Genomic DNA, 23,102 nt, shown 5'->3' on the forward strand with positions numbered 1-23,102 from the left:
ATGTAGGTCCCTTAGAGTTCTGCAGAGCTTACCTGTCCCTCACTACTGAAAATGTGATAGTGAAACAGCGCTACCCACTGGCAGGACTGTAGGTGGAGGACTTTTGTTCAGATCAAAGGGAATAGTGCTTGGCAATTGCTGAAGTTCTTAGGCCACTTGACCTCCACAGTGCACATTAGAGAGTGATGCAGGGACAAAAATTCATCCCTGTCCCCTCACTATCCCCGAATTGTCATCCCCATCCCTTCTCCGTCCCCACAGTCTTAATTTTCTTCTCTGCGTCTCTCTGCTCAAAGCAGAGAGACACATGATTTTATGTAATTTTATGAGCCTAGGGCATTGCAAATAAGCTTTTAAGCCTATAAATGTATAAACACTCGTAAGGAAGTTGGAAAGAATGCCATACTTTGCATGCTTTAACCTACTTTTTTGCATGTAGTTTATAGCTACTCTAAATAAAATTCAGATACTGGATATTTAGTGCAGCTTAAAAAGAATACTGCTCCCCCCGTATGAGCACCACTCTTTAAAAAAAAAAAAAAAAAAAAAAAAAAAGGGAGAGGAATTCTGTTACTGAGAAGATTCTCAAAACTTACCGTGCCTTTAACTGTGGTTACTAAACCGGATCCAGCCAGTTTAATGGGGTAGTATTTTACCAGCCATTTATCAGAATGGCTTACTATGGTCTTTTCCGAGCTTCCTATCAGTCTCTGACTCTGCCATGCAAATGTAATAAAATGTGCTGATTAATATTAAGAGAAACACTTCGGGTGATTAGCATTATCGGGTGATTCCTTTCCATCAGGGTCTGAGCTGTTGTAGCCTTACTTTCTGGTCAGGCACTAACAAGACTAGCAGCTCAACATGATCAGATCAATTAATGTGTAAAACAATGATAAATTTAAATCTACGGTAATTATAAATTATGTCTGCTTATATGACATTTTACAGAAAGAAAGAGTTACGGCAGGAAGAGGAGTTAAGAAAAGAACTACGGGACACAATTGGTGACCTTAAAGAGACCAATATGCTTCACGAAGAGATAGTCAAACAGTCTAATGTTCAGATTGAGCAGCTGAAAGAAATGGTGGACGAATATGATATTGTGCTTCAGGAGATTCGCACAGCTCTAATTGGCTTTGAGACCAGTAAGGGCAAGAAGGTGTGCGAGCGAGAGCCCATCTCTAAACTTCAGGTCAATAGCCTCGGATCAGCTGTTACAAAGGTCCTGAGTGAGTTGGATACAGAGTTGTCCTTTCTCAAGGGGAAACTTTTTCTAGTAAGTGAAAAAACACAATTTTCTTCTCAGTTTAGCTTTGCATCTTTTCAAGACTTTTTTTTCCCCAAACTGTACAAGGTTTACTTTGGTATCTAGGGGAAATGCTGTTCTTTGTTTCTTCATTTGAAATTCCTAGATCTTTATGGCACGGAGCAAGGTGAAATGCAGGTGGAAAAGCATCAGAGGTAATTCTCTATAGTAGGGGGTGCCCAAAATGTCGATTACAATTTACCGGTAGATCGCAGAGCCAGTGTTCTTCCTAGGATCTTTAGCATTACTGTCTCACCTTTAAAGTAATTATGGCAGCCTGCAGAGCGAATCTAGCAGGCTTCTTTCAGCCTCCACAGCACATTCCCTCTGCTGCAGTCCCACCCCTGACATCAGAAGAGGTGGGGGACTGCGGCAGAGGGAACATGCTACAGAGGCCAACAGCAGGCTGCTAGGTTTGCTCTGCAGGCTGTCATAATTAACTTTAAAGTGTGGTAGTTAGGCCCAGAGGGAAGAAAGGAGGCGAGAACTGACAGTTGCAATCCTGATGTATGATCCAGTCTGAGGTCCTGACAGTCACTGTGTGTGGGAAGCAGCGGAGGTAAGGCCCCACACATCGGGGTAAGGCTGTGCCCATTGCGAGGGCCCCGGTGAGATGGAGGTTGCCTTAGAGATGCTGGATCGGGAGGGGGGAGGGCGGGAGAAAGACTAAATGACCTTTAGGAGGGGTGGGAAAGCAGACTTGAACCAAAAGGGAGGGGGAAGACAGGGCAGATGCTGTATTAGAGGGGGTAGAGAGGGGAAACACCCTGAACTGAGGAGAGAGAGATGCCTAGTCCTGGGAAGGGGGAAGACAAAGAGAGTGAGATAGACAGAAAGACCTGGATCAAAGGTGGGAGGACTCAAAATGTTAGCAGAAGGAAGAGAGAGGGAGAAACCTGAAACAAAGGAGAGGCAGAAGAGAGAGGGGTAAATATTGGACTATGGTTGGTGCAGACAGAAGAGACAGAGGGGGGAGAGACCCTGAGGAAGAACAGAGAGATGCAAGATCATAACAGAAGAGGGCGAGAGAGGGAGACATGTTGCCAATAGGGGTGGAGGAGAGAAGAAGAAAAGTTGGACTCCTGGAGGGACAGAGAGATATGTTGGTTGGGGATTGGAACGAGGTCTGGAGGACAGAAGAGGTGCATTCAGTTATACTATATCTATATCTATCCATATATATATATATATATATAAAAATAAATATGGGGGTCTTTTACTAAGGCACGCTAGCCAATTTAGCACGTGCTAATCCATAGAATATAATGGGCACATTAGCACTTAGTGTGTGCTAAATCGGTTAGCGCGCCTTAGTAAAAGAGGGGGTATATGTTTAGTATTTTTATTGTTGGTAGATCATTTTGACTTGGTCATTTTAAAAGTAGTTCACAAGCCAAAAAAGTGTGGGCACCCCTGCTCTATAGATTGCCTAAAGTTAGATGCCAAGGTAGTGCAAGCTAAGTGCGGATTTTATAATTGCAATTGCACAAACAGTTGCAGTTTAGAATACTAGCTTAAGTCTACATTTATGTGTCTAATTTTGGTATGAGCACTTATGCTAGCTCAGTGGGTAGTGTAAATGCTTGCACCTAACTGTAGGCTGTTAAGTGTATAAATATTAGTATTTTATAATGTGTGTGTATAACTGCTAGACATATTACTGATAGTCCATTCTCCTCCCAGGTGTACACCCCTCTGGCAGTTTCATATGTTATACTGGTATTTATATTCTACCTATACCCTATCAGTTCAAGGACAGAGCTCAAAAGATAATGCCTGACCATTATGTCCAGGAATTATAATATAAAATGTTGCACCTAGTTGGTGCAGCATTTTATATATGAAAAAAAGAAGTCTTTTAAATTCTTTCGAAACAGAAGATAGTGACCACTCCATAGGCAGTGGAACACTTTTTTATTGTTGTTGGGGGGGCAAAAGTTCCACCCCAGACTCTGCCCAAGCTCTGCCCCTGATCCTGCCCTCATAATAATAATAGTACTAATTGTAATACCATTTTTCCATTCATTTTTCATATATACCCACAATATAATCTTTTTAACAATACATAATGATTAACCACAAAATTAAACTACACAAAGCACACAGTTTGCTTCTCAACATTCATTCCTGCCAGAACACCTGGCCTTGCTCAAACATGCAGAACACAGATAACCACTATGCCCTCTCCCCCTTCCCCAGTGTAACATTTCTCCTTCCCTTCTTTCTGTCTTCCCCATAAATCTTGCCCTCTCCATGAGTCCCTCCTAATACAATCCCCAAATATATTCCCAGAAAGGTGGATAGCACTACAACCAAATGCCCTCACTCCCATAACCCAAGGAAATAATGTATATCAAAAAATATATTTTAGAATTTTGAACTATATTATAGTGAGGTCTCAGTGCAGCAGTCAAATCTATGGTGCGCTGGAAACCAGCGCTCCTGGCTTAACACAGTAAAGTGGGACTCTTTCTCAAGTCTGGCTGTGCACCATCATGGACCTCACTTGAGCACATAAATAATAATTTATAATATTTTAAAGTGCAAGTGCAGAAAATTATTTATTTAATGGAGAGGCAAAAAGCCACAGAGCTATCAACATTTCAAGTTTAAAGATCAATTAGCGAAAGAGTGCACTTATCTGAGGTGGCTGCCCAGTGCGTTCTTGTCCGATATTCTAATAAATGTTTCTCAATTTTCAAACGAGGCAAAACACGGACGCCAAGTATAGCTTAGCCCAACTGGTCCAATTTCAGGTGGAACCCTTTTTCAGGAGCTGTAAAGAACATAGTTCCCCCCTCTCCCCTGCCAGTGGCTCTCTGTCCCCACCAATACCTCTTCTATCTGTCCTCCCCCTCATTGGTGCTTCTCCTCCTCTCTACTCCCTCTGCATACCTCTTCAAAAGTTCACCGGTGCATCTTTCCCACCCCTGCTTGGCTGGCCTTGGCTCCCTTCTGATGTCACTTCCTAGTTGCGGAACCAGGATGTTTCATTCAAGGGGAGGTGAGGCTGGTGTGAACAGGCTTTGAAGATGCTTCTCATGCCAATGAACTTTTCAACAGGTATGTGAGCCGGTGGGGGGGGGGGTGCTCCTACTTTTGGGGGAGGTGCAGGAGGGTACTCCTACTTTGGGGAGGTATGGAGGGCGCTCCTTCACAAGAGGTCACGACGATTCATCATAGCTGATTCAGTGATGAAACAGCCGTGATGAATCATCCTAGACCTGTCAATCAACCAGTTTCCAATCCAGTTCTTCACTTTGGGTCCTAACTTTATCTCTCTTAGCTTGTTTCTGAGCCTGCTGTGAGGAACTGCATCAAAAACTTTGGCGAAATCCAAGTAGATTGCATATAGTGCATGTCCTTTATCAGATTTATTTGGCACAATTTTCCTTTGGTAAAACCATGATGCCTTTGATCTTGCAACTTGTTTGATTCTAGTGTCCCTGACTATCATTTCCTTCAGCAGTGTCTCCACTAGTTTTCCAAACACTGACGTGAGGCTTAACAGTTTTTAGTTTCCCACTTCTTCCTTGCCCCCATTTTTGTGAAGCGGGACCACCTCCATCTTATGTAGAGTGTATTTAACAGGTAGGTGTGCACATGGGCAGAGTCTGAGCACAGCATGGGTGGGGTGCAAACACATAACTTATAGTAATCTATAAGTTACATGTGTATCTCCAATGCTATATTCCTTTAAAAAAGAGGCTCCTACCAGGCACACTCTGGGCATCTATTAATTGGCTCCTAGTTAAGAAATTGCCCCCTAACTGTGTAAGTGTAAAGATAGTGGATTAAGAAGTTATATATTCACTAGCCTCTGGTGACAATATAACTTCTTTTGAATATTAGCCAATATATGAAAATACAAAGTAATTGTGATTTAAGTTACTAATATCCATAAAAAAGAAGAAAACTCTGAAAAAAGTGTTGCACTAAGAATAGTGCACGTATTATTTACCCTTTTATGCCTAGGATACTTAAGGTTTTATTATCTGTTTGTTCAACCTATACATAATTATTGAGTAGATTATAGGATTGTATGCATTGCTATACATTTATAATGGTCAGTAACTGGAATGCCACTGTCATACATTCTTCAGGTAGAGGGCCAGTATGAATCATTGCGAATGGAATCGCAGCACAAATTTGATTTTGCTGTTAAGCAACATGAGGACAGGTGAGTTTTACATTTTGGTACAAGTGATGGTCCTTCACAATAATATGCAAATTTTGATCTCTAAACTTGTTCTATGTAGAAGGAACATATAAAGGTAAATTTTCAGTAAGGTGTCTACCAGCAAAAATATTTGTATACTTTTAAAACCTACACAAAACAAGCTGATTTTCAACCATACAAGTAGCCCAGAATACTGCTGCCTGTTTAATTTCAGGTTTTTCTTTGTTTGATCATATTACACCAACCATTAAACAATTACATTGGTTATCAGTTTCATGACATATTCAGTTTAAAATTTTAACATTGATTTATAAAATATTGCATGATTAACAACCTTCATGTTCACCTGCAACATTAAGGGTGCATGTTCCAGGACACCCATTACGCTTTGGTAATCAGGCATTACTTGACATTCCAGCCTTTAAATAAATTAGACTGGAGATGTACAGAGACTCGATCTTTATGGTCACTGGTCTTATATTATGGAATACTTTTCCAAAGGAATTAAGAATGATGGAATGTCTGTGCGTATTTAGAAAGTCATTAAAACACATTTGTTTTTACAGGCATTCTCATGAATTGGTAAAGATGTATTTAACTTTCAGGTATTTTGATTGCTGAATTTGTATTTGTGTTTTGAATGTTTTAGAGATTGGGGGTGGGGGGCTTTCAGCAAAAGGTTGGGCACCCTCCTTCTGCGATAACATTTAATTTAAGTTTAAAATTTAATTTTATACCACACATCTACAAATTAGGATGGTTTATAGTACATACATACTGTATGTATATACTATAAACCATCTTAATTTGTAGATGTGTGGTATAAAATAAATTTTTAAACAAATTAAATGTTATGTTTAATTTACATGTTGTTAATGTTGCTAAAAAGTTTGCACTTACCCTCCTTATATGTTTCAAAATGAAGGGATCAAATATGTGTATTAGTGACTTAGGGCTCCTTATACAAAGGTGCGCTAGCGTTTTTAGAGCATGCACAGGATTAGCGCGTACTATAGCACACGCTAGCTGAAAAATTACCGCCTGCTTAAAAGGAGGCGGTAGCAGCTAGCACATGCAGCATTTTAGTGTGATTAAGTATAGCGGCTACGGCCGCCAGTCTCCCCTCCCTCCCCATCCCATCCCCCCTTGACGATTGCAGCAGGAGGGTGCCCATCCCCTCCTGCTGAAAGACCCACCATGATCACAGGCAGGAAGGTGCTCAACCCTTCCTGCTAGTAGAAACCCCCCCTCCCTCCATTGATCGTCGGCAGGAAGGTGCTCAACCCCTCCTGCCAGTAGACACCCCCCGACGATCGTGGCAGGAGGGTGTGCAACCCTTCCTGCCGGTAGGCCCCTCCCCCCCGAAGATTGCCAGCAGGAGGGTGCCCAACCCCTCCTGCCAGACCCCCCCCCCAACAAAACGCTCCAATCCTTCCTCCCCGGTCCCCCCCCCCCCACGAAACCTCCCACCCTGGAACCCTACCTTGGGCTTACTAGTAAATTGTAAAAGAGCTCTGTATAATCCTAAGGAAGCCTTACTAATGGATACAAGAAAAACAATGTTGATACTGTTGTTACCAATGGAATGAAATATTCCTCTAGTTCTTTAAGTCTTTCCTGGAGTATTAAGAAACATTTAAATGTTCCACAGGTTTACTCATGTTTTCAGAGTACGGAGTAGATTTTTCTTACTCACGAAATTGTAATTTAAAAGACCTATTATGTAAACCTGATGTATGGACACCTTCTGAAAAAGAAAAAGAAGAGATACTAGGACATAAGAAATGTGGACATTGTTCTGTTTGTGACATCATGTTGGAATCGGATACATTTCAACATCCACTTTGGAATGTAGGACATATTTTCAATATCTGACAGACTGTAGTTGACTTATGTTTTAGTATGCCCTTGTCAACTTCTATATATAGGTCAGACTTCTAGGGTGATAAAGACCTGATTAATTGAGCATAGGAGCTGTCTGGGTTTGAAAAAATGACAGCTCCTCTTGTTTCTCATTGTGTGGCTGCTCAGCATAAATTTAGTGATTTACGCTGTTGGATATTGGATTATTTACCTACATAAATAAGAAGAGGGAATATTAATTGTTTTCATTTCAAATATGTTTATTGAAACTTTTAGTCAAATAAAACAAAACAAGTAGAACAGAAACAGAGTCTGTCAGAGTATGAGTACATGGTGATAACAGATACAATATTAAACACAGGTTTAATAAATGGGAAGGCGAGTAAACACACAAGACAACCCCGTAATTGTCAAAAGTGGAACCTGGAGAGGGAGAAATATTAAAAAGAAGCTGTGGCAGATGGAGCAGAGGTGGATTTATAATTGGAATACAACCTTCCCACAAGGATTGAACAGTAGTATAGAGTGGCATGCTTTCTTCTAATCGTGTTTGATTGTTATGTTTATTTTTTCTTTTCTTTTTGAAATTAACAAGCTTATTAAAATATGAGTTATGGTGGTTTATGTTGACAGCTACCTAAAGAGGGACATCAGGTGTCGATGATGTCATCTTTCAGAGCCTACAAGGTTGGCGATTTGAAGCTGCTGGTTTCACACGGAGAATTTGGAGAGTGCCGCTCTAGCAGTTTATGAGTCAACAGAATCTCTTAATTTTTTGATTTGGCTTTTCTTTGGTTTTTTACTGAGTTTTTTGTTTTTGACTACCTAGCACTGTGTGTGCATCGGAAGAACAGAAGTGGGATGTGTTTTAAAGCATGGCTGGCTTGTAGGTACCAGTGGGTCTTTGAGGGGACCAATTTCCTTTCACGTGCTGTCTGTTGCTGTATTTGGGAGATGAAGTGGCCAGAGCCCTTGATATAGCTTTTTGTGAAACAGAGCCACTGTCGTGTCTGGCTGAATATTTGGTTTGCCTGTATCTTTCTATGGAGTGGATATCAACAACAGAATTTTCTTTCCACCTGTGATTGACCATCCCTGGCAGCTATGAGGATAAGTACCTGACTGCATATTTATTATTATAGAAGAAAGTGAGAAGAGTTGATATATTTTTATGGAGTTTTTTGAGAGACCAATGACTGTGCTAGCTCCATTGCAGGACTTGATGTACTGAAAATAAGGAGCAAAAATGTTTTTCTGAGGTCTCTTTTTCTCCACTTTTTTATTTTTGTATGTTAATGAGCTGTTTGGCAACAATTATTCAGTGGATGTTTGATCATAGTTGTCGAGAACTACTATATTGTTGTTTGTATTATTGAAAGAGACTTAGACATAAGGGAGTTTGAGTTGTGGGCATTCACTGTACTAGTTTCCCCATGAAAATTAGGGTAAATGGACAGAGATGATGTTACAGATAGGTAGAAGGTGAGGTCCAAGAGCAAAGCAACTGAATACTATAAGAAATGTCTCATTGTGGTTGGATGCTGGGCATGATTTCCAGAGATGCACAATAGAGGTGCTAGGTGAAGGGGTAGGTCACAGGGGCCAAAAGCAAACGTAATGTTGTCAAAAACAGCATCAGAAACCCCCAAGGGAGTTTAGAGATTTTGGATGAGGTAGCTGAAACATATCATTTTGCCTGGTGTACATATTGTGCTTTCAGCTGGCACACAAAAAAAGTGATCTCTCACTGTGGTAGATTGCCGCTACATGTGCTGATAGCTACTGAGGGAAGGGCTGGGTCTGCTATTGTAAATGGCTATTCCAGTGCAATAGGTGTGTCATTCTGGACAAGTGGGTTATCTCCCCATGGCCATGAGCTATATGCAGAAGGAATCCACTCCAGATTTTTTCTGTGATTTTTCCTATTTCACTGGGAGCTCTACTGCTACATGCAGTTTTTTCTCTTCTGCACGTGAACCTTGAAGGAGTGTTTCTGTTCTGCTCTCCCATTTTATTTGGTATTTTTCAAGTATTTTTGGTAAGTGCTTGGAGCTTTCCAGTTTCAGTACTAGCTCTGCCTGCATAGTGAAGAAGCAGACTGCGGTCTGAAGCTGACACGCTGATCCCTGGTGGTACCTGTTAGCTAGCCTGCACATGTATTTTTAGAGCTCGGAGCCATCCCCGCTTTCCCCCTCACCTACCAGGGGTTTGAACACAGGTTGTAAGGCGCCCGTAGGAGGCTCAGGGGTGTCTCGCAAGGTGCCGGCTGCATTTTTACGCCTCCCCCTTTCTGTAGCACATCCGTCAGTCCGAAGATAAGCAATGAAGAAGTGGACACAGCATGAAGCAGTGATTTCTTCCAGCTACTGTACAGAGCTGAGTCAGGCTGCAGCACATTACCAGCACGGGTCACAGTGAGTAAAAGGCTGTTACAGCCTGGGAGGCGAATCGGCGGAGGTCAGAAAATTGTATTTTTAAGGGTTTCTACATGTTCCCCTGTCTTCTCCCTCCTGAAAAATCCTAAATTTGCTAGTTTTTGGCTTTGGGAAGTTAGTTATGCTAGCTTTTTTTTCAGAAGTTCTCTGAACTTCCAAAACTTAACTTTTTTTGCCTCAAAATTGGTCAGGTTGAAGTCATTGTGCTCTGCTACCCCAAATTCATGCTAGGAATGTACAAATTCTGTGCCTCAGGAGTGTCCTTGTGCCATGTGCCCAGCCGCATGGACTGGAAAGGAGGGAGCAGCCAGGTTAACCTTTTCTGAGCATGTACAGCTGACAAAATGGTGGCTAGCAACTGGAGCAAATTTTTCTCTTTTCAGGGCCTGGATATAGTGATTGTTCTGTACTAAAGGATGCAGTTGCTCTGCAGCCCAAGCAACGCAAACTAGAGTCATCTCAGGGTGACTCCTTGCTCCTTGGTATGGTTTTCTTCTCTGAATTCCATAAATTATTGTAGAAAGCCTTTAAGGAGAGCCATGCTCCACCTGCACAGTCCTGCTACACGCTGGTCTTGCCTTATCATAAGAACATAAGATTTGCCACTGCTGGGTCAGACCAGTGGTCCATTGTGCTCAGCAGTCCGTTCACGCGGCGGCCCTTAGGTCAAAGACCAGTGCTCTGTTTGAGTCTAAGAACATAGGAACATAAGAAGTTGCCTTCGCTGAGGCAGACCAGAGGTCCATCCTGCCCAGCGGTCTGCTCCCGCGGCGGCCCATCAGGCCTAATTGCCTGAACAGTGTCCCTGACTAATTTTGTAACTGCCTCTAGTCCTCTAATCCTATCCCTATTACCTACCTCTACTCCTATCTGTACCCCTCAATCCCTTTGTCCTCCAGGTACCTGTCCAGACCCTGTTTGAAGCCCTGTAGCGTGCTTCTGCTTATCACATCCTCCGGTAGCGCGTTCCATGTATCCACCACCCTCTGAGTGAAAAAGAACTTCCTGGCGTTTGTTCTAAACCTTTCCCCTTTCAATTTCTCTGAGTGCCCCCTTGTACTTGTGGTTCCCCGTAATTTGAAAAATCTGTCCCTGTCTACTCTTTCTATGCCTTTCATGATCTTGTAGGTTTCTATCATGTCTCCTCTAAGTCTCCGCTTTTCCAGGGAGAAAAGCCCCAGCTTCTTCAGTCTGTCAGTATATGAGAGGTCTTCCATATCCCTCATATACTGACAGACTGAAGAAGCTGGGGCTTTTCTCCCTGGAAAAGCGGAGACTTAGAGGAGACATGATAGAAACCTACAAGATCATGAAGGGCATAGAAAGAGTAGACAGGGACAGATTTTTCAAATTACGGGGAACCACAAGTACAAGGGGGCACTCAGAGAAATTGAAAGGGGAAAGGTTTAGAACAAACGCCAGGAAGTTCTTTTTCACTCAGAGGATGGTGGATACATGGAACGCGCTACCAGAGGATGTGATAAGCAGAAGCACGCTACAGGGCTTCAAACAGGGTCTGGACAGGTACCTGGAGGACAAAGGGATTGAGGGGTACAGATAGGAGTAGAGGTAGGTAATAGGGATAGGATTAGAGGACTAGCCTCACCTGTGTATGTTCTGGTCCAGCAGGAACTTATCTAACCTTTTCTTGAATCTCTGAAGGGTGCTTTCCCCTATAACAGGCTCTGGAAGAGTGTTCCAGATATCTACCACTCTCTGGGTGAAGAAGAACTTCCTTACGTTTGTACGGAATCTATCCCCTTTTAACTTTAGCGAGTGCCCTCTCATTCTCTTCACCTTTGAGAGGGTGAACAATCTCTCTTTCTCTACTAAGTCAATTTCCTTCAATATCTTGAATGTTTCGATCATGTCCCCTCTTAGTCTCCTCTTTTCAAGGGAGAAGAGGCCCAGTTTCTCTAGCCTCTCATTGTATGGCAACTCCTCCAGTTCCTTAACCATTTTTGTCGCTCTTCTCTGGACCCTTTTGAGTAGTACTATGTCCTTTTTTTATGTACGGCGACCAGTGTTGGACGCAGTATTCTAGGTGGGGGTGTACCATGGCTCGGTACACCATGGCTCGGGACCTTCTCAGATCTGTTTGTGATCCCCTTCTTAATCATTCCTAGCATTCTGTTTGCCCTTTTCATCGCCGCCACCGTACATTGTGCGGATGGTTTCATTGACTTGTCTACAAGTACTCCCAAGTCTCTTTCCTGGGGGCTCTCTCTGAGTATAGCACCTGACATCCTGTATTCGTGCATATGATTTTTGTCACCAACATACATCACCTTGCACTTATCCATGTTGAACTTCATTTGCCATTTTGCGGCCCATCCCTCGAGTGTGTTTATGTCTCGTTGTAGGTCTTCGCAATCCTTCTGTGTCCTTACTACTCTGAATAACTTTGTATCGTCTGCTAATTTAATCACCTCACTCGTCGTGCCAATTTCTAGGTCGTTTATAAATATGTTGAAGAGCACGGGTCCAAGCACTGAACCCTGTGGCACTCCACTCATGACGCTTTTCCAGTCCAAGTATTGTCCATTTACCCCCACTCTGTTTCCTATCCACCAACCAGTTTTTAATCCACGTGAGTACATCACCCTCGATTCCATGGCTCGCAATTTTTCAAAGTAGACGTTTATGCGGGACCTTGTTGAACACCTTCTGAAAATCTAGATATATGATGTCGATTGGGTCACCCTTGTCTATCTGCCTATTTACTCCCTCGAAAAAGTGCAGTAAGTTTGTCAAGCAAGATCTTACTTTGCTAAAACTGTGCTGGCTGGTCCTCATCAGTTTGTGTTCGTCAAGGTGATCGATGATGCGATCCTTTATCAGCGCCTCTACCATCTTTCTTGGTACCGAAGTCAGACTCATTGGTCTATAGTTTCCCGGATCTCCCCTCAAACCTTTCTTGAAGATCGGCATAACATTCGCCATTTTCCAGTCTTCCGGAATCTTTCCAGTCCCAGGGATTTATCAAGGCATAGTCTTCCAGGACACATCTTTTTCACAGTCTGCTGCAGTTCAGGTCTTGGGAGACCTAACATAAGAACATAAGATTTGCCGCTGCTGGGTCAGACCAGTGGTCCATCGTGCCCAGCAGTCCGCTCACGTGGTGGCCATTAGGTCAAAGACCAGTGCCCTATTTGAGTCTAGCCTTACCTGTTTGCATACTGTTACCCCTGTGGCAGGAGGCCTGGAAATGTATGCTGGCACCTTAGACCATAATTTGGCTTTAGAACCTGGGGAAAATCCCATGGTTCTGCTTTTATTTACTGCTGCTGCTTTGCCGGATCTTATTTCAGAGTCCCTGGATGAGTTAATTTAGGTACTCGGCCAGCTCCTTCTACCTCCTCCTTCCTCATCTGTGGAGTTAGAATTTAGTCCTCGGTGTTGCCTTGGCATCCAGATTTTAAAATAATTAATCTTGGAGCAATAGGAGTTCTCTGGAGGGGTCTCTCAAAGTAGCCAAAGCCACATCACAGCTGTAGCCTATTGGCACAGTAGCTTTTTAGACAACCTAAAGTGGATTTCTTGATTGCCCAGCTTACTAAACACACCTCCTTTCCAATCGAGGGCGCTATGTTGCTCAAAGATATGTAGGCCTGCTGAGTGGATGTAGTTCTCGGGAGACTTTTTGAGGCAGTGGCTTTAGGAGTCATAGCTGTCTTGGCGGCATCCTTTGTCACATGCGCATGTCTGTCCAGTCTGCACTCTTTGGAGTGTGAGAGAGACGAACCTTCTCCTCAGTTTCTTTTATCTGGTGTGAATTTTGTAGCTGACGCCCTGTATGACATTATACCTGTCATCATCAACATCTTCTCGCACATCAAGCAGCATTATGGGGTAAAGACCTTGAACAATTGCTTGTGCCTACTTCCTATGGAGAATTCAGGAAACGCCTGAAAACACATCTATTCCTGAAACACTTAGGAAACCAACCTATTCAATCTTAGTCCTTAACAACTGAGCGCAAGAACCACCTGTCGCTAAATCTGTACTTTGTTTGTTCATTCAATCTGTAACTTTGTTTATTCACTCAATCTGTAACATTTCTAATCATTGTAAACCGCATAGAACTCGTTGGTCCTGCGGTATATAAACTGTTTTTATTATTATTATTATACGTAAAGCTTCAGCTTATTCCATTTCTAATCGTAGAATGCTCTGGATTAGACAATGGATCAGTAATTCTACTTCTAAAGCTTCTCTTGCCAGACTCCATTTTAAGGGGCAGCTTTTATTTGGTAAAGGCCTTTATGATCTCATGGTGGACCATCGCCCCAAGACCCTGCCTGATAGTAGACCCAGAACCTTTAGAGGCTCAGGGCACTCTAATTTTTGTGGTTCCAGATGCTCTCACAATGTTCTGGTTCCACATCGCATAAATTCTCCCAGGGCTTAGGGCAGATGTTTCAGGATCCAGGCATAACCAGGCCTCCACCTCCTGTGATATTTTGCCTATCTCCAGTTATCACCGGCTATTTGGTAAGTCTTCTTCTGCTTCATATGGGGTCTTTCAATGCCATTAGCTTCATCTAGTCAGTCTTACCCATAAGATTATTTTGATGCATAACAACTATGTTTTTAGTTAGGTCTTTTATACTGTGTGTTTTTGTTTTTTTTAAACATCCTGGAGCGTTTATTTTATAGCCTCTTCAACCCCTTTGCCCACTCCTATCTACACTGGCGCTGTGGTGGAAACAAAATAAACAAAAAAGACTTTTCCTCTCTCTGTTAAATTCTAGCTCACATTTGCAGTCTAACACCAGCTCTGGCAGGATACACATTTCAAATCTGTCATATTGTAATCACAAAACAGAAAATACATTTATTTTTTCTACCTTTTGTTGTCTGGTCATTATTCAAATAATGTTGGTCCCATGCTCTAGTTGTCTTCTAATAACTTGCTTACCAGGGTCTCCTGCCCATTTTTCATTTTCTTCTTTCTCAGTGCTAACCATCCATCTTCCATCTCTGTCCTCCCCTTCCGTTTCCATTCCCTCCCCCGGAGGTTTGGTATCTTTCCTTTTTTTTTGTCTCCATCCCCGCAGCTGCAGTGATGGACTCCACCATCCCCAGATCCACCATCCCTCCTTTTCTTAACTATCCTTTCATCTAGCATCTCTCCCTCCTTCCCCACCACCCCAGGGTTCACCATCTCTTCCATTCTCTTCCCAACTACCCTCCGATCCAGTATCTCTATCCTCGCCCCCCCTCTACACCATCCCTTGTGTCTGGTTTCGAGGTTTCCTTATGTCTTGCACCTATCAAGTACGTTTCAATTACAATCTCTGTGATACCTGGAGCAATCCATCTGGCGTGCTGCAAGGGTCACCACTATCCCCATTGCTTTTCAATGTCTACATGTCTTCATTAGGTGCGCAATTGTCCCAGCTGGGGTTAAAATTATTTAGCTACACAGATGACTTCATGATTATTATCCCATTCACTAACTCTCTCTCGGAAATCACTCCCAAAGCAACAGAAGTACTAAATTTGATGGAGCAATGGATGACAGAATTCAGATTGAAACTTAACTCAGAAAAAACAAATTTTTTTGCAGCTTCGCCACACCCGCTTGATACCAAAACATCACTATACATCAATAAACTCAGTTATCCTATTCAATCTACTATGAAGATACTGGGTTTAACACTGAACCAGAGCCTAACTATGAAAGACCAGGTGGAATCCATAATCAGAAAGGGTTTCTTCACTCTCTGGAAGCTTCAGTCCATTAGAGCATATTTTGATGTCATCATTCAGAATTCTGGTACAGTCCCTCATACTTAGTCAACTTGATTACTGTAACATCGCCTCTTGGCAATTTCCCTGAAGAATATACGGTGACTACAATTAGTGCAAAATACAGCAATCAGACTGATCCTCGGGTTGAAGAAGTTCAACCATGTTACACCTTCCTACTGATTTCTGCATTGGCTGCTGATGGAGGCACATGTGAAGTTCAAGTTTGGTTGTTTCTGTTATAAGGTACTATTCGGTTTAGCCCCTAAATACATAACTGACCTTTTCTCTTTCTCAACCAACAGACATAAGAGAAGTTCACACTCAAATTTTGTCTCCCTTTCGGTTAGAGGATGTAAATTAAAAGACATCATCAACATCTCCTCTCACACCAGGCAGCATTATGGGGTAAAAATCTAGAACAATTGCTTACGTCTACTACTTATGGGGAATTTAGGAAACGCCTAAAAATATATCTGTTCCTAAAATACTTAGGCAACTAACCTCATCCCACAATAACTGATCCCTACAGTTGTTACTCACTAGTTTCTAGCTTTGTTAAATCCACTCAACTTGTAACATCTTTCAATCAATGTTAACCGGCAGAACATTGTTAAATCCATTCAATCTGTAACATCTTCTAATTATTGTAAACCACATAGAACTTCATGGTCCTGCGGTATATAAACTGTTATATTATTATTATTGTGTCCAACTTCTCTCCCTTTCTGTTCCTTCCCTCCCTAAATGCCATTGTCCACCATCTCTCTCCCTCTCCTCTGTTTTTAGACCCATTATTTCTTCCCCTCCAGTCCGGCATATGCATATCTCTTTGAACCCCCCCCTTCCCTCCCTCCGTACACTTCTACACCCTTCTCTTCTGAAGGCCTGCCCCCTCCTGAAGGCCTGTCCCACCCCGAAGGCCTGTCCTCCATGAATACCTGCACCCCCATGAAGGCTTGTCCCACCATTGAAGGCCTGCACCTCCCTAAAGGCCTCACTCCCTGAAGGCCTGTCCCCCTCTGAAGGCCTGAATCTTCCCCCCTGGCCTACTGCTCTTACCTTCACTGAATTACAGTACCGGACCAGCCTGCACAGAGGATCGGTGGTGCTTTAGCGATCCTTGAAGGCTGCCATTGTCTTTAGGAGCACGTTCACTCTGCTGCAATCCTACCCATGACGTCAGAGGAGGGGCGGGACTGCGGCAGAATGAACATGCTCCTAAAGACGACGGCAGCCTGCAAGGATCGCTAAAGCATCGGCGATTCTCTGTGCAGGCTGCTCTGGTGCTGTAATTCAGTGAAGGTAAGAGTGGGAGGCCAGGGGGGAAGCCGGAGGACACCACACTTCCCGACTGACCCTCACCCCCTAAAGCAGGAGTGGCAGTGGCAGTGGACGGCCAGCAAGAAGCAGCGCTGCCACTTCTGATGTAGGAGACTGAAGGGGAGGAGGTTTGGGTCCCAAATTGTCAAGGCCTATTTTTTTCTAAATACAAATCGATTCGAATTGATTCACCCGATTTGAATCGGTGAATCAATTCGAATTGGAAATTGGGCAGCACTAGTGTGGATAATGTTCAAGCTGACTTCCTCAGCAGACAGACCTTGGATCCGGGTAAGTGGATGCTGTCAACGGTAGCATTTCAGGCCATTGTTCAATGCTGGGGCCATCCACACTTCGATCTCATGGTGACAACAAAGAACAAGAAAGCGGAAAGATTATTCAGTCGAAGATTTGAGCCCGAAAGTGAGGGTCTAGGCGCTTTAGTCCAGCCGTAGCCTTAAGGCATCCTGTTGTACATCTTTCCTTCCTAGTTCATGAGAGGCTGTGTCCTTCAATGGATTGCAACTCTTCAGGGAAGAGTTATTCTGGTGGCTCCAGATTGGCCTCAGTCTCCAATTGCAGGTGCATCCACACCTTCTTTTGCAGGGTCTAGTATGCATGAAGGATCTGGATCACTTTGCTCTTATGGCATGGCTCTTGAGCATGAAGCATTAGAACACATAGTGGTGTTCAGAGTTAGTCATTGCCACCCTGCTTAAGCCTAAGAAGCCCTATAAAGGTAAGAAACAAAAGTTCTAAGCATTTTGGAAACTAATCTTTCTTGAGAATTCTCTATATGCCCTTATTAATAATAATAATAATAACAGTTTATATACCGCAATACCGTGAAGTTCTATGCGGTTTACAAAAGATTAGAGCATAATTGGACTTGAGAGCAGAAAGAGTGAGTGAGTAAAGGGGAAGAACAGGTCAGTTGTCTAGGTATTTCAGGAACAGGTATGTTTTTAGACGCTTCCTAAATTCTTCGTAAGTAGTGGGCGAGAGCAATTGCTCTAGGACTTTACCCCATAGGGCCGCCCGGTGTGAGAGAAGGTGATCGTGGTGTTTTTTCAGTTTGCAACCTCTAACTGGTGGGGAAACGAAGTTTGAATGTGTGCTTCTCTTGCGTTTGTTGGTAGAGAAGCAGAAAAGGTCCGATATGTATTTGGGGGCTAGTCCATATAATACTTTGAAACAGAAGTAGGGAGTTTAAACTTTACGCGTGCTTCCATTGGCAGCCAGTGCAACTGCCGGTAGTAGGGTGTTACATGATTGAATTTCTTTAGCCCGAAGATAAATCTGACCGCTGCATTTTGCATTATTTGAAGACGTCGCATGTTCTTTTGGGAGATTGCTAAGTAGGCGATGTTGCAGTAGTCAAGCTGACTTAGTACGAGGGATTGCACTAGGATTCTGAATGCTGACGTATCGAAATATGATTTGACGGATCTAAGTTTCTTAATCATTGTAAACTGAGTAGAGCTTTTGAGTGGATCATTTACTGTTTTATTGTCCTCTGATACTTAGCTTTTGGAAATCCATCTGGGGTCAAGTAAATAATTTACTTGAAAATCTGGTAGCGCTATCATATGATACGGTATTATTTGGTACATCAATGAGGGCTAAGAGTCAAATTTCCTCTAATAATAATAAACTTTTGCTCTTAGTGACAGGAGTTGCCATTCAGCATATCACGAATAATTGGAAAAACTATGATCGATTAAGTTATAGTTTTTGGTGGAATTCATTGTGCCACATTTTTTAAATGGAACGAGTAATAGCTATTCAGCAAGGGCGCTTTAAAAAGTTCAATGATGTTTGGGAGCCATTAACAAAATATTGTATGGATTGAATATAATTAATAATTTTATTTTCCCCTTTTTGTTTACTAATGTCCAGGGTGGGGTTATTTTAATGTTATATTAGGCTAAAGTTTATAATGATGGATATAAAGGAGGGAGGGAGGGTAATTGATGTGATTTAATAATAATAATAATAACTTTATTCTTCTATACCGCCACAATTAGTCTTTGATGGGTTAGTAAGTGATGTTAAAGTATATATGATTGTATTTTTGCACTTATTGCACTTATTGAAGGTTTTAAAATGAATAAAGATTTTGAAAAAAACCTAAAACATCACTTATTCAAGATAATATTATAACTAACAAATATCAAATTCCAGCATTGACAGAAGCCTGGCTTAGACATAGTGAAGACCATTTGTGCTGACTAAATCTCACTATACAGCTACAGCTTTTCTCAGGGTTTTGTGCTGAAAGCAAGGACTCCTCTGAGATTGCCAAGCTCTATTGAACTCACTCTAAGTTATTGGTAACTGTAAGAGGCTCCTATTAAGCTAACCCTTACTTCTGTAATCTTAGTGTTACTAGCCAGACTCTGTATTTGTTGAGAAATTTCAATAATAACATAAAATAAAGAATAAACACTCACAATTGATGATTTCAAGGCAGTTCAACTTTCACAGAATCTTCTCACTCTACCAGCTTTCCTATTCAAACTAGGAGTGTGTCCACATCTTATGGAAATAACATTGTTTTCCAGACTTAGATAGAAAATTGAAGCTCTGTTAGATTGTTAGAAATAAAGGCTAAAAACCTGGTGGAAGAATAATGCTAACTTAAGTTCTCATAGAGCCATGCATTCTCAAATATGGCAAAAGTTCTCTTTCATACTGGAGAAGAAGGGCGGGACTTCATCTTTGTGAATACAGCCTAGCTCTCTGGGAGAAGCAAGGCCTTCGGGGGAATTAAGTCCACAGAGCATACTTTACTCATACATCTTAACATAAAACACTTAAACTTGTTCTTGTATATGAAATTGAGTAAATGCCCACATAAAGTGGGGTCAGAACACTCCCTGGCTGGTATTGGAAGTTACCACTGTTACTATTAAAACTTAATAATACCACATGGTCTTTTCAAAGTCCATAAATCACTGAAGCTTGACTTGATGACTTCTGGCTTGTCTTCGATGTGTGGATGGAACTCTCTCTGGCAGAATTACAGGAGTTGAAATGAGAGACTGACAAAACAGACAAACAACATAAAAGAGAGAGTTCTTAAGTTTCTGGGATGAACAGGTATCGGAAGATACCACTATTACTATTTAAACTTAATAATACCACTCAGTCTTTCCAAAGTCCTTAAATCACTGAAGCTTGACTTGATGACTTCTGGCTTGACTCATCATCTTCGATGTGTGGATGAACTCTCTCCGGCAGTCTTGAAGGAATTAATGAGAGACTGACAACACAGATAAACAAACAACATAAGAGAGTTCTTGAGACTCTGGGATGAACAGTGGTCCATGACATCCTTTTCGCAGGTTCCTAAACGATGCAAGAAGATCACTTCTGTGATTGGTTGGTTAAAAGTCTTTGCTGTTCCTTGGTTCTCTGGAGGAGCTAAGTTGCTCCTGGTTAACTGAAGCTCTGTCTCCCTGATGACACTTGACTGCTGTTTATCTGGTCTTGCATCTGCTGACTGATGAGTTGAAGTTGCAATATGGATCAAGCATGCTATGGCCCTTCTAAGTGATGACCAGCTTGAAAAACGAGAAAACCGGTGAGCTCCTAAGTTGCTTTCAGTTGTAATCCTTGTGGCAAGAACAGTTCTGTCTAGACGAATCTCTGCATCAGACTCATGGTCTGTGAGCTCAAAAGGGTTCTCTTCAGTTGACAATGGATGGCAAGGTTTCAGGAGAAATTCTGGCCCTTTTGGCCAGTTAGTTTCTATTTGTCGGGATGCTGGCACAGCTCTGATTGCCCAATTGGCTGTATTCTGTTTTTTTGGCACATAGTGCCACTGCTCTGGTCGTGTTGACTTTCATATTAGCTCAACTCTATTGCTGATGTACACATAAAATCTCCTTGACTGGTTATGGATATAGCCCAGGACAACTTTACTGTCAGTGTAGAAGTCGACTATGTTCACTTGACTGTCAAGTTGTTTTAGTATCACATCTGTTATTTCTACAGCTAATACTGCTTCACATAATTCCATACGTGGAATGGTATGACTTGGCTGTGGTGACAACTTGGCTTTTCCAAAAATGAATCCCACCTGGGGGACACCATTTATATCTGTTTTCAAGTAGGCCACTGCTACTATGGCCTTCTCCGAAGCATCCAAGAAAATGCAAAGTTCTTTTTTACAGTCTGTAGTAAGTGCTGTAGAAACATAAGTGCGTGGGATTTGTAGTTGTTCAAGAGTCTTTAAGGAATATTTCCATTTTTCCCACTCTTGTCGCATTTCTGATGGCAATGGAACATCCTACTCGTTAGTGCTTTGAAGCAGCTTTCTTAATAGGGTTCTTCCTTTGATGATGGCTGGAGCCACAAACCCCAGTGGATCATACAGACTATTAACTGTCGATAAAACACCTCTGCGTGTATATGGCTTTTCTTGGGTAGACACTTGAAATGTAGAAAGGTCTCGCTTTAAGTCCCAATGTAAACCAAGACTTGTCTGAAGTGGAGGGGTGTCTACTCTGAGATTTAGATCTTTTAGGTCTTTGGCATGATCCTCTGGAGGAAATGCTGCCATTTCTTCTGGACTGTTAGAAGCAATTTTTTGAAGTCTAAAACTGGCTTCTGCTAACATTGTTTGTATTCTTCTTTTGCAGATCAATTGCCTCTCCGGCTGTGTGCAAGGATTTCAAGCTGTCATCTACATAAAAGTCCTTTTCAATGAAACGTCTGGCATCTGTGCCATACTTTCTTTCTCCCTCATGGGCTGTCCTTCTAAGCCCTTATGTTGCTACTGCAGATGATGGACTATTGCCAAAGCCATGCACTTTCATTCTGTATTCTACAAGCTCCTAATTGAGGTCATTATTGCGATACCACAGGAATCTTAAATAATTTCTGAAGTCTGGATGCACTAAGAAGCAGTAGAACATTTGCTAGATATCTGCTGTTAATGGCGATAGGTTCCTGTCTGAAGCGAATCAGGACTCCTATTTATTTATTTAAAAGTTTATAGCCTGCATATCCAGCAATTCTATGCGGGTAACAATATAACACATAATAAAATAACAACTGAAAACATAATAGCATACAATAAACAAAACATTACAAAATAATAAAACATTACACATTCGTACTTGTATACAAACTCTTAAATAACAAATATCAGCATACACTTTTAAAACCCCCTTAATAATCATAATCACACAAAAGAAAACAACTTAAAATCAGGAATATGCTACACAATAAAACCTTAGCCCAAATATCTTCTCAGCAATTGACAAGCAAGCAGATAACTAGCACTCAAGATCATATCAGGCCCAGAAAGCAGTACACTGTTGAGGGAGACTCCCTGGAATTGAGCACTGGAGTCAAATACAATCCTGATCTGATCTAGCTTTTGTGGATGATATATGCCAAAGATAGGTAAGTACCAGCATTCCTTATTCTCTTTCAATGGTGGAGTTGATTCTGCATGTTCATTGTCCAGATGTTCTGCATAATGTTATAAAGTGCTGTTTTGTCTCTGGTTTCTTCCACAAGGCTCTCTGCAGTGAAGTGAGTTGAGATAGAGCTTGCTCGTTATTGTTTGGAAGCTCTATTCTGGGTGTCCGAAAGGGTAGAAGAGCCACCCAACTGTTGGACTCTTCTTTAGAGAATTCCTGGTCCATGATCTTGAGGAACTCTGTTTTCTACTGAAAGAGTTGGTTTGTCATCATCCTTGGTGACTTGAAACACTGTATCACCCAGATGATCTTCTGGATCTGGTGTTGAAGTGTTCTGGTAGATTGAAGATTTTTTTACCTGCAGATGGTTCTGACAAGACTTAAATAAGGTGGTGCACCCATTGGCCAAAACACATGTCTTGTACACATCTACACTTGGTCTCCTGAGCCCATTGAGGCAGACATCATCTACTATTACCCATCCAAGGGCAAGTTGATAAGCATATGGAGCATCAGCTGGTCCCACCTTTGACTTGAGAGCTCTGACCAAGGCTAGTGTGTCTCTTCCTAGTACGAGCAGGATCTTGGCTTTTGGATCCACTGGTTGTAGGTATTCTGCTATTGCTTGCAGATGAGAGTAATGTTGTGTAACTTCAGGTGTAGGAATTTCTTCCCTGATTTCTGCCTGGTTGCACTCAATTAGAATTGGTAAATCTTGCTTGATGCTGCCATCCATTGCTTCAATAACGTAACCACTTGCTTTTCTCCCCATCTTCCTGGTCCTCCCTGAACAGATTCTAAGG

At 42.1% G+C, this 23,102-nt stretch overlaps 1 protein-coding gene across 22 annotated transcripts in view; it reads left to right on the forward strand.

The window, feature by feature from the left end:
• The window catches only part of CCDC158 (coiled-coil domain containing 158), a 1,147,529-nt gene that overhangs the window by 203,521 nt on the left and 920,906 nt on the right, over window positions 1-23,102 (forward strand). For all 22 annotated transcript variants that reach the window (XR_004536446.1, XR_004536447.1, XM_033914104.1 and 19 more), the window contains 2 exons: window positions 952-1,279; window positions 5,413-5,489. Coding sequence is in view for 20 of the 22 variants with exons in the window: in XM_033914104.1 (XP_033769995.1) it covers window positions 952-1,279; window positions 5,413-5,489 (405 nt within the window). In the remaining 2 variants the exon portion in view is untranslated. The remainder of the gene's footprint in view (window positions 1-951; window positions 1,280-5,412; window positions 5,490-23,102) is intronic.

This window comes from Geotrypetes seraphini, chromosome 1, assembly GCF_902459505.1.
Source record: "Geotrypetes seraphini chromosome 1, aGeoSer1.1, whole genome shotgun sequence".
Taxonomy (NCBI): Eukaryota; Metazoa; Chordata; class Amphibia; order Gymnophiona; family Dermophiidae; genus Geotrypetes; species Geotrypetes seraphini.